At 33.3% G+C, this 14771-nt stretch overlaps 1 protein-coding gene across 4 annotated transcripts in view; it reads left to right on the top strand.

The window, feature by feature from the left end:
- Positions 1-14771, top strand: part of NLGN1 (neuroligin 1) — a gene marked incomplete at both ends in the record, with an annotated part of 775643 nt that overhangs the window by 232931 nt on the left and 527941 nt on the right. For all 4 annotated transcript variants that reach the window (XM_080695863.1, XM_080695862.1, XM_080695860.1 and 1 more), the window contains one exon: positions 5411-5563. In XM_080695863.1, the coding sequence (XP_080551989.1) occupies positions 5411-5563 (153 nt within the window). The remainder of the gene's footprint in view (positions 1-5410; positions 5564-14771) is intronic.

The raw sequence follows: 14771 nt of genomic DNA, 5'->3' as shown, positions 1-14771 counted from the left end.
CTTTTTGTAAAATAGCATCAAGACATTTGCATGTTTAGAATAGATGCCTCTGAGCAGTCATAATATATTAAGCCCTGTAAATATGAATCTACTTTATAGATCTTTTTTAAAGCACGTTTTACATGTTTAATTAGCCATTTTTAATTAGCCCCTATTTAGATTTTCAGGTAGTATTCAGGCTAAGTACTAAGCCACTCAGTGAAAAGAGTTAACAGATCAATAAATATTCTTAAATGTGCAAAAAAGTAAAATGTCCAAGCAGCCAACGCTAATTTAGTGTGTTCTTCTGGTGGTGTATTTGAGAAATGTTCTCAAGAAAAGAAAGATTAATTTAAATAGCCTATAGTAAAAAAAAAAAAAAATTAGGAAAGTCTAAAGATCTTTTATTCCATTTTTTAAGAATTATCTTGTAGATATGGGTGTAAATCAAAATTGAGTCTAATTTTCAAATTTAAATTGCTTCACATGTTGAATCAACATCAGTAAGCATAAAGCAAAGAATATAAATTACTTGATATACTATTCCTTTCACTTCACATCTGATTATTTATGTGAAAATCGCCAGCGTTTACTGATACCTTTTTACATTTTTTTTTGTTGTTGGTGGTACTGGGGTTCCTGGAAGCCCTTCTATCTCCGGACTACACTCCCAGACCTATTTTTACATTTTTATTTGGAAACAGGGTTTCCTAAGCCAGCACGCGCGGCTGGCTTAGAACCTGCGCGATCCTCCTGTCTCTGCCTCCCAAGCGCGGGGATTACAAGCGTGCGCCACCACGCCCGGCTACCTTTTTACATTTACCTGATTCAGGTCCCATCTCAGTATGAAAAATCTTAGCTTACCTGAGATAGTGGCCAGACCTTGCCCTCCTGCACCCCAGTTTCAATTCTGTTTTTACTTCTCATCATTCCTTTGCTATCTCTATACAAACAGAACTGCATTACTTTTCATTTCTGTTTTATAGTAAATATAAGAATTATATATTTTTAGTGTTATATTTATTTATTTATTTGTTTATTTACTTATTTTATTTGTATTTTTGTGGTACTGGGGTGGAGCCCAGGGGCTTTCTACCTCTGGGTTATACTCCCAGACCTATTTTATACTTTATTTGGAAACAGGGTCTCACTAAGTTGCTGAGAGCCTCACTAAGTAACTGAGGCTGGCTTTGAACCTGTATGATCCTCTTGTCTCAGTCTCCCAATCGCAGGAATTACAAGCATGGGCCACCACTCCCGGATAAGAGAAATATTTGATTGAGGCAATGCTTCACAAGTAAAACTTTTAAATCCTAAAACTCTAAAATATGATCAGTTAGCTACTTCATGAGTCCTTTAAGAAGAAAGAGACCAATAAAGAAATTTAAGGAGTTATATGACAAATATTTATTCACTAGGATCATTAAAAGGAGCTTTGATCCCAAATCCTGGTTGTCACACAAATAAATTCTCATTATCTTCACTAGATCTATTTATACTTACTATATTGACATAAAATTTTGGTTAATCAAAGAAATAAAATAGTTAATAAAGCATAAAATCAAGGTGTCTACCCAGATTCCAAGTATGTTAATTTACTAACTTGAAATGTATAATTAAAATACTTCCTTAAAAATTAGAAGAAAAATAATCATGGTAGCATTGTCCCATACTATCATATTACTTTCAAAGCCATATGTGCTTAGCCAGGCTCAATAATTTTCCAATAATAGAAAATATCATCATGCTTGATTAACATTTTTTGTTTTACTAGAAGAGAGCTATTTTCTTAAGATCTCTGAGAATATTGAGGGTTATTAAAACCAATGGCAGCTGTAAGGTCAGAAATCTTAAGTGAAATCAGGAAGCTTGCATGTCCCACCTCATTTGTAGGTGGTTAAATATGAGACAAGGTTTAGAAGAATGACTTGGACCTAAAAATTCAATATAAATTACTAACATATATTTAATGTTTCAAACCACTTGAAGATAAAGGGACTTCTAAAATTTGATTATCAAAATGATGATGAGAACAGATACTATTCAATGACATGCATTGAATATATATTATATACCAGTTTCATTTATAAAGAATCCAGTTCTTCCTGCAAAAAGAGTAGTAGTTGTAATTTGAACTAGTCACAGTTACTATTAACACCAAAAAGACATATAAATTATTCAAACAAGTTAAGTAGAAGATGGATTATTCTGATAAAATACTATCAAAGAATTTAACTTATTTTTTACAAGAAGATCTTTAAAGATTCTAAAGTTTCCCAAACTTTATTAGCAATATCAAGGGTTTTTATGCCCAAGAATTTTACCTCTTATTGTAATTAATATTTCCTATAACATAAACCTGAGTAATATCTTTTTGTGTGTGTGGGTCTGGAAATGGAAGCCAGGGGCATTTGACCTCTGAGCTCTACCCTCTGCCCTATTTTTGTATTCTTTATTTTGAAACATGGTCTCAGTAAGTTGCAAAGGGCCTCCCTCATTAAGTAGCTAAGCCTGTCTAAGGAACCAAAATCCTCCAGTCTCAGCTTTCTGAATGCTGGAATTACAAGCATGTGCCACCATGCTGGGCTCAAACCTGAGTAATATAAGGCCAACAGAAGTACTTTTTAATATACAGAATTAGAATTTTATAGAGTTTTATAGAACTTTCTAAAATAGAACCGCTCACTATATTAAGATTGTAGGCAAGGCTGAAATCTTTGAAAGGTTTGAAAAGACAATTTGTAAATTAGAATCAACCCTAACTATCTATAATCCTTTCAAGTCTAATTTACAATGAAAAATAAAGAGATTCTTCTCAAATTAGCTCCTAGAAACTTTGGCATACTTTCCATGTTTCCTGACAATGTCCACTCATTTTGTTATTAGGTATAAACTGTGTTAGGTATTCTCAATGTGAGCCTATACTGCTTTCCAGGTGAACAGGATGGTTCTACCAAGATTTCATTACTGTTCACAGTTGGTGCTTTGTAATTCTATGTAATTTTAATTAAAGAAGAATTTTGAAACAACCTCCCTCTGTGCTACATCCAAGCATACAATTAGCACAGTACAATGTCTGCTGTGAACAGTCAGTTAATGACTCCAGTTAATAATTTATCATTGCTTCTTCAGTGCCAACCATTCTAGAAAAATAAGAAGCTAAAACTGTACATGGAAAACAGGTATTTAAGGGGCAGAGTTTAACAGTTTCAAAAGGATTACTTTCTCTGTGTAAGCCTAACATCTCCATAGTCTCCAAATCATTGCATAGGAATGAATACCATTTTCTCTCCCAAGGATTTCTGGAGAAAATAAATTTTGGTTTTCCTTTTAAATGTAGCTGTGTCTAGCATATGATCTCTATGATAAAGCATCCTTCTCTCACTACCTAAAAACAAAACATTCTTCTCAAGCACACCTTTGAAGGAGGGAGGTGTGGCAGTAAATTTATAGTCTTTAGTCTATAACTGAAGCATCTAAATTAGTCATATTTTATAGGAACTATAAAGCGGTTTTTTAAAATCACAATTTTCAATGAATTTTTATCATATTAGTCCATTCTGAAAGCTAGTATAGTTTTATAAGAACTTAGTTTGATAGAAAATATAAAGTTATAGTAGCATTTAGTTTGATATTTAAAAAAATGAAATCAAAGCTGGGCATGGTGACCCATGCCTATAATCCCAGTATTTGGGAGACAGAGAGAAGGATGACAGGTCTGAGAACAGCCTCAGCAAGTAGTGAGTTTTTCATCAACCTAGTGAGACCCTGTTTCCAACTAAGAAATAAAAATATGCTAGGAGAAAATATGCTAGGAGTATAATTAAAATGTAGAATGCCTCTGGATTCAATTCCTACTACACACACACACACACACACACACACACACACACACACAGGTAAATTAAACTGTACTTTATTATATTATTATTTTTTCTTTTCTTTTCTTTTTTTTTTTTCTAGAAGCTCTTCTACCTCCGGGCTACACTTCCAGACCTATTTTTATATTATTTTTATTTGGAAACAGGCTCTTGTAAGCCAGAGCAGCTGGCTTCGAACCTGCTTGATCCTCCTGTCTCCGCCTCCCAAGCGCAGGGATTACAAGCGTGCGCCACCATGCCCGGCTAAACTGTACTTTAAATAACACTCTTGATATTCTTGTTACAGCATTAACACCAAAATTACACTTGATATACTTTTTTGATATAAGACATAATAGTAATGGTTCGTTTCTATATGTATTCATAGCCACATATATGTCCATAAATATAACATTTCAGTCTACATAATAGAATTGATGTATAAGTTTCTTTGTTCAATAGAAATTCGTTTATTTTTGTCTGGCATAGCCCATGCCTGTAATAACAGTATGTGAAAGGCTGAGACAGGTGGACCACAGGTTCAAGGCCAGCCTCAAAAACTTAGTGAGAACCTGATTCAAAATAAAAAATAAAATAAGGCCTGGGCTGTGGTGCATAGGTAGAAGTGGCCAGGGTTTAGTCCCTAGTACTATAAAAAAAATTACAACAGCAACAAGAAAAACTACAAAAAGAAAGAAATTAGTGTATTTTTCATATGGATTAAAATTATCCTATGTTTTCTTTTTATTTATTCCTATATCCTTGTTGAAAACTACATAACTGTGAGAAACACATCTTAGAAAAATATACTTGACTAAAGTTTCTAAGTTGTAGAAATCATCTTACCATTACCCTAAATTTTTGCACTTCACACTTGAACTTAGCTTTCTCCTATGTTACGGATACCTAATAAAAACAGAGCCACCATGGGGATAAAAACTGTACATTAGCAGCAAGAAGAGGCAAAAAATATATAACTTAGTTATTCTCCCAAAGGTTAAGGCTAGGTGGAATTGGTGAATAGCCTAGACTTCCTAAAAAATACTTAAACAACATTCCTCTAAATTCAACAATGAGAGCTCATGCGCTCATGACTTTGCTACCAAAACAATAGTGTACCTACAAAAGGGGTAAATATATCTCTTGCAATGAATCATGTAATGCTATAATTATGTCAAAAATGAGAGCATAAATGACAATATACTCATGTTTCATTTAATACAAATATCTATGGTAAATACAAAATGAAAAAGCTGTTTACTCACAGTGGCAATGATACCATTATCTTTGCTTAATGATCCATAAATCTCATATAAGATCTGTTGTACTTCTAATTTATCCAAGTTTGGTAATTCAATATATATAATCTGTAAACAAAATTTTAGATTGAAACAATGGATATGAGCTTTTAATATGAGTTGCTTAAGAAACACTTTAACAAAAACAGCAAAGACCTATATTAAAATTATCCCTTCTTGTTCCTAAAATGAAAAAGTATTCTCTATTTCATTATGTCTGTTTTATTATATGTGTTTGAGGATAAGAACTATTGCCGACTATTTGTTTTTCAGATATCCGCGACAGTGGAGGTCCCAAACCAGTAATGGTGTATATCCATGGTGGCTCATATATGGAAGGTACTGGAAATTTATATGATGGGAGCGTGCTGGCAAGCTATGGCAACGTAATCGTCATCACAGTCAATTATCGACTTGGGGTACTTGGTAAGGATTCTGTTTTTGGTTTTTATCCTTAATCCATAAAATATGTGATGGTTTGTTGGTGGTGGTGATGGTGGTATTATTATACTGATTTTGGTTTATGTTATTTTGTTTACCCCTTGTTCTACATCTGTTGACTTTTTGGAACCAAATTTTTTGACAGTTCAAATGAGTTTTATTTAAAAACTATGCAACAAAAGACTGTCAGGGAAACCTTTTAAATGTAGAACTATAAGGTAAGGATGTCACTCACATTCTTGAGAATGTACTTCCTAGTCTGGCTTTATAGAACTACGTAGGCAACACTGGCCAGACCTCACCAAAAAAAAGTACCTGAACAAAAATTTTTTTTCAATGCCATTAAAAGTGCCTGAGGTTTGCTATGACCTTAGAAAAAAGTTCTTATTCTTGTCTAGAATATGTGTGGGGATTGGCCCTGGGAAATGTTTGGCATGTTGTACAGTTTTGTTTTTTATTTTTGGTTTCATTAATTAGAAAGTTTTTCTCTGAATATTTTTATTGAATTACTAATTTGGAAAAACATACATTGATTTTATGACAGATTTAAATTTAATAATGCATACTGTTCCCAAAAGAATGATAAAGAGAACATACAGATTCTTGGTTTTTGAAAAAAGTAAGGAGAAATATTATTTGAGAAATATCTTTCATGTAGTCTGTTTTATGTAATAATTTTTAGAAGGTAAGCTTTTTATTTTATTAACATAAGTCTATTTGTTAGAGTATTGCACAGTTTCAATAGTAAAATTACTGTATCATTTAATAAACATCTATATCTGTGGTACTTTAACCAACAGATTTTTTATAAAAGAGCACAGTTCATCCAAAACAAGATTTTAATCTTAATTGTTCCTCAAAGTGTATCTCATCCTAGACTCAAAAAGGTATAATTTATCATTTTGTTTGAATAAAGAAATATCTTACTTTTTCATGCTTTATTCTAAAATATTTTGAAAATAATCATTTAAATTATTTTTATAACCATTTTTATATCATGTGTTTTAGCCATGTTAAGAATCATGATTTTTCCTCTTCAGTGGTTTAAATATTATTCTAACTTCTGTGTAATCATTATTCCATATTTATGATAATCATCAAATGAAAAAACATTAAAATAAATTGATATGTCTTAGTAAAGAAGATATTTTAGCAATGTGAAGATGAACTCTATCTTTACCTAGTTTGCCATTTTGAATTTGGAGTAATGTAGGTGATATAATAAATAGGTACATGGATATAGGTCTAAAAAACTTCTTTAGCATTGTTGAAGTTCATAATAATTCCTCGTAGTGTCTAATCATGCATTGTATCGTAGGTTCTTATAATTTTAGTGGGAAGGGATGAGTATCTCTCACCAATGAACACTACACACATTAGAAAATGAGAAAGTATTAATAATTTTTGTCTTAATTGTAATCTTAGTCTTGTTAATTATCTTTATAAAATATTTGATGTAAGGCTCTAGTATCTTCAATGCTTTTGATTTAAATGATAGTAATTTTAGCTCACTTGTTTCGTTTGTTATTATTCTCATATATTTCTGAATTTCTCAAGTTGAAAATCCTAAGCAGTGACCAGTTTGCAAATGGGGAATTTAAAATTAATATCAGTAGTGGTTGTAGTGCTTTTTAAAGAGTTTAATATCGCTGGGCGTGATGGTTCACGCTTGTAATCCCAGCATTCAGGAGGCTGAGACCGGAGGATCATGGTTCCCGGACAGCCTCAAGTATTTATTGAGGGCCTCTGCAACTCAGTGAGACCCGGTTTCAAAACAAAGAATAAAAAATAGGAAAGGGGCTGTAGCTCGGAGGTAGAATGCCCCGGGTTCCATCCCCAGATATGTAAAAAAAAAAAAAAAAAAAAAAAAGTTTAATATCCTCTTAGTTACATATATTTAGTTTAAAAACTCATTTGGCTGGATCTTATGTTGCATTTCCTTTACTGGTTTTACTCACATAATGCAAAATTTCTTAAAATGAACTTGTGATATTAATTGAGGCCATACCCATTCTTTTCTCCTTTCCTCTCCTCTCCTCCCTACCCTACCCTCCTCTTTCTCCTTTCTTTCCTTCTTACCTTTCTACACTCTTTCTTCCTACCTTTCTTTCTACCTTCTTTCTTCCTACCTTCCTTCCTACCTTCTTTCCATTCTTCCTCTTTCTTTCATTTATGCATTCAGAGCTGGTAATAACTTGACACTGATCTCATTTGGATCCAGCATTCATATTATCTAAACTTCAAATTAGATAGCTACATGGCTGAATTGCAGGACAACATATTAAACATCTAAATAAATTTTTTTTGGTGGTACTGGAGTTCCTGGAAACCCTTCTACATCTGGGCTACACTCCCAGACACCCATTTTTTATATTTTTGTTTGGAAACAGGGTCTCTTAAACCAGTGAGGCTGGCTTCGAACCTGCGCAATCCCCCTGTCTCCACCTCTCAAGCGCAGGGAGTACAAGCGTGCACCACCACGCCCGCAAATCAATTGTTTTGTCTGTATAATTGTGAATAGTGCTAGGGTTGATTAAGAGCGACATTCTTTGTATTAAATATTTTGTTCTGGCTTTGCTGAATTCTAGCATTATTTAGTTTCTTTATTCCTCTTAAACATATGTAATAATCAGCCCTGAGCATCCTATACTGATCTCTTTTCAACATGACAAAGTAAAAAACTTTGTTAGTAAAACATTTTAGGCATATCTCAGGACATTAATCCTATGAAAGATGGATTATGATCATTGTTTTAAAAATATATGTGATAGGCCACGTGAAAATGTTATTTCCATGACTAATCTATTAAAAAGAAATGACCAGAACATTTGTTTCAGTACCTTTTGCATGAGTGGAACACTGAGCCTGATCAACAGCTCATCTCAAAGGACTACAGCAATGATGACTGTAGATTTTTGACGTTGTTGTTGTGAATAATTTATCTAACAGTAAAAAGGTAAGCTAAGGTTTCTTAGGTGTGGTATTGAAGTGTATAGCTGTCTGGATTGCACTTGGGTAAATGCTCAAAATTATCAGAAAATGTGATTTAAAATTGTGATTAGAGGAAATCCTGAGCTGTGTTTTGATTAGAATGTTTTGTTGCTAAGGAAATGAATTTGGAAGTCCAATATACAAATTAGATCATTATGAGACAATTGCTGTGAGGTGTTTGGCAGACAAGTCAGTATGTCTGAAACAGGTAATTTAATTAGTATTGCTTTGAAGTTGCGGTCTTCTATACCCATTCATAGAAAAAAATTGAAGCACAACCCATCTACTTGTGTTCCAAAAATTACATTTAATTTTCTTCATAATGCAATGTAAGGCTAAATAATTTAAAACAGGTTTATATTAATTATACTGTATATCAAGTTAATAAACATCTACATTTATTTTTTACTCTATTAATTTTAATGATATCTTTAACTTCTTATAACTAGGTTGTCTATGAAGTAATAATGTAAATAGTATCCAACAAATGATAGAAATAACTATAATTTTTACATCATCCGTCATCAAATAGGTAACACTGGTTTTAACATATAGTTTGTATGAGGGTAAAATATAAGGACAATGTTATTCATATTATTAAAGAGCTTTTGAACTAGTTGAGAAAAGAAATGATTATTAGAAAATAACTTTCAGTTTTATGTTTATAGTATATGTTTACTAATTTATTTGTCCATATAGAGTTACTTGATATGAATGAAGAAAAACCAGAACAACAAAAAAGAAAGGAAGCATAGAATATCAGATGAATTAATGGAGATGCACTGTTTGAGGTTCATATTTGAGTCCTAACAGCATAGGAACAGGGAGATTTTCTAAAGTCTAAGTAATGTTCATGATTTATTTTGACTTCGTATTTAAGAGTAATATATAATCAGATATCGGATTTAATGTAAAGATAGTCTTCTACTGTGTCCACATGTGATCTTGGGCCATAAAACTAGGGTTTAGGTTTGTCTTTGGGGTGTACAATTTCTTAATGGAATTGGCAGCACTTGAACAAGACTATGAAGAGTGCCTTATTTGGGGGATTAAAGAAAAGAAAAAAGAAAGACATTATTTCTTTTCTATTTACTCATACTCCTTTTACTTTGAAAAGTTATAGGTAATTTATGACTAATGCATACATAAAAACAGGTTTCAAGAATCACATTTGAATATTAATATATATAGTATAAAGAAAAGGACACAAACTTAGGCCAGGAATATGTACAACAAACTAAGTTCTCAAGGAGCACAGTGAAAAGGATAATGCACTGAATTCCATAACTACAATTTTCATATAAAGAAAATCTACAAATGAATCATAAAGTACATAAATAAAAATTTTCTCACACTCTGCTACAGAGTTTATCATATGGGTTTTATTGTTTTTTTTTTTTGTTTGTTTGTTTGTTTTGGTGGTACTGGGGTTCCTGGAAGCCCTTCTACCTCGGGGCTACACTCCCAGACCTATTTTTACATTTTCATTTTGGAAACAGAGTCTCCTAAGCCAGCGCACGGCTGGCTTCGAGCCTGCGCGATCCTCCTGTCTCCTCCTCCCAAGCGCGGGGATTACAAGCGTGCGCCACCACGCCCGGCTGGGTTTTATTGTTTTTATATGAAACATGAAACAATATAGGAACTGGGTGATAGTCTTCATGTTATTATAAGGTGCAAAATATCCTCAGTATACTATGACTCTTTATAGTAATCTGTGAAACCCAAAGCTAACCAAATGCAATTTAGCTAAGACATTTGGTAATTTCACTTATTAAAGGATAAGGCAAGAGCCAATTTAGAGCAATGGGCTTTTAACTTGATCCATATATTTCTTCTCTCAAATATCAGTTGTCTCAACCAGGTCTTAACAAGATGAGCACGAAAATTAGCTCTTTCGGTAGAGATATTGTTTGTCTTTTTGAGGAGAAAAACTTTGGGTAGGTAATGATACTGTACAGAGTAAATTATCTGCTCATTATTTTTATTTCTTCTATTCCTAACAAAAATGCTATCAAGTGGCATAGAGCAGAGCCAATTATGGTTACACCAAAAAGTTAAAAATAATCTGAAAATAAGCTTATCAGTTAATTTGGAGATTAGTTAACAGAAGAAAAATGTGTTCTAGGTAGATCCACTCACTATAAATTGAGCAATACTTTAGACAGGCATTCTGCAAATTTTTGAAGATATGAAAAACAAGATAGGCATGGCCCCTAGCTATCTTCATAGCAATTAGGGGAGGTAGAAAATAAATGAAAGATTACACAAACGTTATACTTTACATAGATAACAATTACTGCAAAGTCAACTCTCTTTATAGTTACATATGTAAGTTCCAGAGAAACAAATGCAATGAAAAGAAAGCTATTCTGTTCCAGAGACTCAGAACAGATTATAGGGTTACATTTCTTAGACTCTACTCAGAGAACCTTTGTCTAGATTCCTTAGAAGCTCTAGGGTGCCATTTTTATTAGTCACTTCTCTGTTCTTACTCACTCCATCTTTTCCTATCACAAGACTACAGTTGACTAGCTGTCCCTGGCCTGTTGGTTTCTCAGCTTCACCACAGGCCTCCTCCTCTTGAAACTGCTTCTTTCCAGTCTCCCTGCTGGCTCTCCTCTCACAACCTAACCTTTAAGGTGTCATTTTGCAAAACTCTTACCACTCTACAATAGTAGAAGTGACTTTCCACTTCCATAACTCAAAATCTGCATCTTTGAGATTAGCCATTCTTCAGAATACTAGACTTTTATGTATTTCTCCCTGTCAATGGCTTATAAGTATCTCAAACTTATCATGAAAAATGTGTTGGATTTTTCAGGCTTTCTTATTTCATTGTGTTTCAGAGTTAGGGTATAATAATAATTGCAACAACAGCAATAATAATAATGGCCACATTCACTGGGTACTGATCATATTACAAAGCTGTTCTAGGCAGTTTTCATATATAGCGCTATTAAATTCTTAGAAAACCACATGATAATATGATTGTTATTTTCTAGACTTTATGAATGGAAAAACAAATGTGTAGAACAGTTAACTTATTCACGGTCATACAGGTCAATCAGCATTATATGGTGGTGCCAGGATTCTAACCTGGCCAATCTTCTCTTTGGTATAGTACTGTACTAGTGTTGTGGGTCTTACCATCTGCCTGGCCAACAAAGTAAAAACTCTAGAGATTTTCTCTTTTTGATGTTAAACCTCCAATTTATCAAGATTTTTTTTTAAACTAAATTGTTCTAACATAATCCTGGGTCTGTCTCCTATTTCCCCCTCATCAAACTAAGCTACATCTTGGATTTCTATCATTGCCTCCTCTTATTTCTATTCCCTTTCTATAATCTTTTCCACACTTCAAAATCAGATTATCTCTTATAAGTAGAAATTTATACCAGCTCACTTCTCTGCTTAATGCCCCTCAATGTTTTCTAACTATGCTCTTGGATTAAATGAAACTTTCTTCCCTGCCTCTTCTGACAAAACCCTGCATGAACAAGTCCTGGCCTGCATTTTTCACTTCATCTCAGATGTTCTTCCTGTTGCTTCAGCACCATTTTTCACTCTTCATACATGCCAAACTCATTCCTATTTTAAAAATTTTATACTTGCTGTACCCTCTGCCCCAGATCTTGCAGGGCCAGTTACTTATCATTATGATTATGGTTCAAATGTCATCTTTTCAGAGAGACAATTTGTTTATCCCATCTTGACAGAGCCAAAACACCACAAGTTATCTCCTTTTAAAATTCTCTATGGTGTATTTTTCATCCCTGACTATTTCTTGTTTATATTAGGATAGTTTGTTTTACTATTATTTAGCTCTATGAAGCCTCAAACAGTCCCTGTTACGTGGCATTTGCTCAAACAATATTTGCTGAGTGAAATTTAACTGTATCTGGAGGATCAATAGGTATTGTTCAGATGTGGCCATAGAGCAGAGAAGTACAGAGGTGTCTCCATGCAAGCCAGGGGATGGAAGGAGCTTGCCATGTTAAAGGACCTGAGAAAACCCAGTTAGAATATTTTGAGCAAGGCATGGACACTGTTAAAAAAAGATTGAATACATAAGTAGCAGGGTCTATAGCATCTTATTAAAGATTCAGAACTTCTAAAACCAATAAGAAAGAATTGTGAAATAGTAAGCAGATTAATGGCATGAGTAACTTTTATTTTAAAAATGTTTTTAATAGCAAGGCACGGTGGCACATATTTCTAATCCCAGTATTTAGGAGGCTGAGGCAGGGGAGTCACGATTTCCTAGCCAGCCTCAGCTACTTAGTAAAGTCTTCTGCAACTTAGTGAGACACTGTTTCAAAATAAAGAATAAAAACTAGGGTTGAGCTCAGAGGTAGAATGCCCCTGGGTTCAAATCCCAGTACCACAAAAAATTAATAAACAAACAAATAAATAAATAATTTTAGGTAAACCTAGACTTTGATCAAAGTTTACATTTTGAAAAGGGATCAAAAAGCCTGGCCTTTATGTCCTTAAAGTAAGAGGGTAGTTAGTGTATGAGGCAAATATTTGCTCATAGAGTCATGAGGGACCAGCTGAGCCTTCAGTGACTCAGGTGAGTATGAAAATCTATCTTTTATAAAGAATAATGCAGATTTTGTCAACATCCTTCATTTTTGATAATGGAATTAATCAAAACAGCATTATGAAAAACTCACTTAAACTACTTTGATAATTTGTGAATCAATATGATTCATATTATTGAGATACTGGCTAATATATAGTCATAATACCATAATGTATGTTATAATGCTTTCTTATTATCATGGTACTAGTATGACCTCATTTAAGTTCTGAGTTGTTTTAAATGATGTATTTTTATTAATTTTATTAATTTTGGGGAAAGTTCTGAAAAGTCAAGAGTATGAGGTTTATGATTTTCTTGAATTTTAAAATTAGTGATTAAAATAAAACCATAGAAAACAGAACACAAGTTCCCTCATTCCTAGTCAGGGCATTCTCTGGTGCTAAAAATGAACACCTATTCACAACATTCAAAGAATTGAAACCAACTAAACATAAAAAGAAAAGAGATATCAAGTCTCATTTTCAAAGAAGTTATCTTTTAACTCACTCATTTACTCATTCATTAATTTCACAAGCACTGGTAAGTGCCTGCTATAAGTTCCTGGTAATTGGTGTCCACAATTTTAAAATAAATTATACCCATTCCTTCTCTGCTAAAATTAACAGTGAGTTAGGAAGAATGACATTAAAAAGAGATGCACATGCCGGGCGTGGTGGCGCACGCTTATAATCCTCACTCTTGGGAGGCTGAGACAGGAGGATTGCACAGGTTTGAAGTCAGCATCAACTACTTAGTGAGGCTCTCAGAAACTTAGTGAGACCCTATTTCCAAATAAAATATAAAATAGGTCTGGTAGTATAGCTCAGAGGTAGAAAGCCTCTGGGTTCTACCCCCAGTACCACCAAAAAAAAAAAAAAAATGATGAACACAAATTTTGGTAAACTGTATTTCCAAAAGGAATGAGATGCCAAGACAAAATTTTATCCCTACAAATATTTGTGGAAATGAAATGTAGACTGAGGTTTTCAGAAAAGCCCTCTTTGTAACTCTTATTCTGTCAGAGTTTTGTGGGTTTTTTCCTATGCTTTTACAAAATTAAATATTCAAAGAGAGCTAAAATAGTTTTAAGGGATGTCAGATAATTTGAATCAAAATTAGTTGTTTAAAAAAGCAGCTATATTAAAAATGCAAAAATCCTAATAAAGCACTTCCAAACTACCAGGAAAAGTTCTCTGTTAATGAAAGAGAAAACTTTGCTTTTAAAGTAGGAAATACAGAGGGAAAGGGTCCCAGGGTAGTGACTAGCCCTTAGATAGATATTGAATCTATAATGGGATGGTAACCTTCCCGTTTTGCAGAGACCAGAGAGACTTATGTCTTGTTGTTGTTCATTAAATGAAGATATGGTCTTCTCCTCATCCAATACAAGATTTTTTTTCTCTTTTTCAAATAAACTAGAACTTGGATTTTATTTTCTATTTTTTTTATTTTTTCCCTTTGCTTTTAAATTAATTTTCTGTCTTCTGATGCCTTCTCAACAAGAGAAAAGACAGCACTCTCTACCTTTCCCTGACCTTGGGCCCTGATCTTCCAATTTGCCTTAAATAGACTGCAATTTCTCTTATTTGTTCTTTTTCTCTTACTGGAGTCTTTCCT

Source organism: Muscardinus avellanarius (assembly GCF_963383645.1).
Source record: "Muscardinus avellanarius genome assembly, chromosome: 5".
NCBI classification, from domain to species: domain Eukaryota; kingdom Metazoa; phylum Chordata; class Mammalia; order Rodentia; family Gliridae; genus Muscardinus; species Muscardinus avellanarius.
This window is presented reverse-complemented; position numbering and strand designations above follow the sequence as displayed.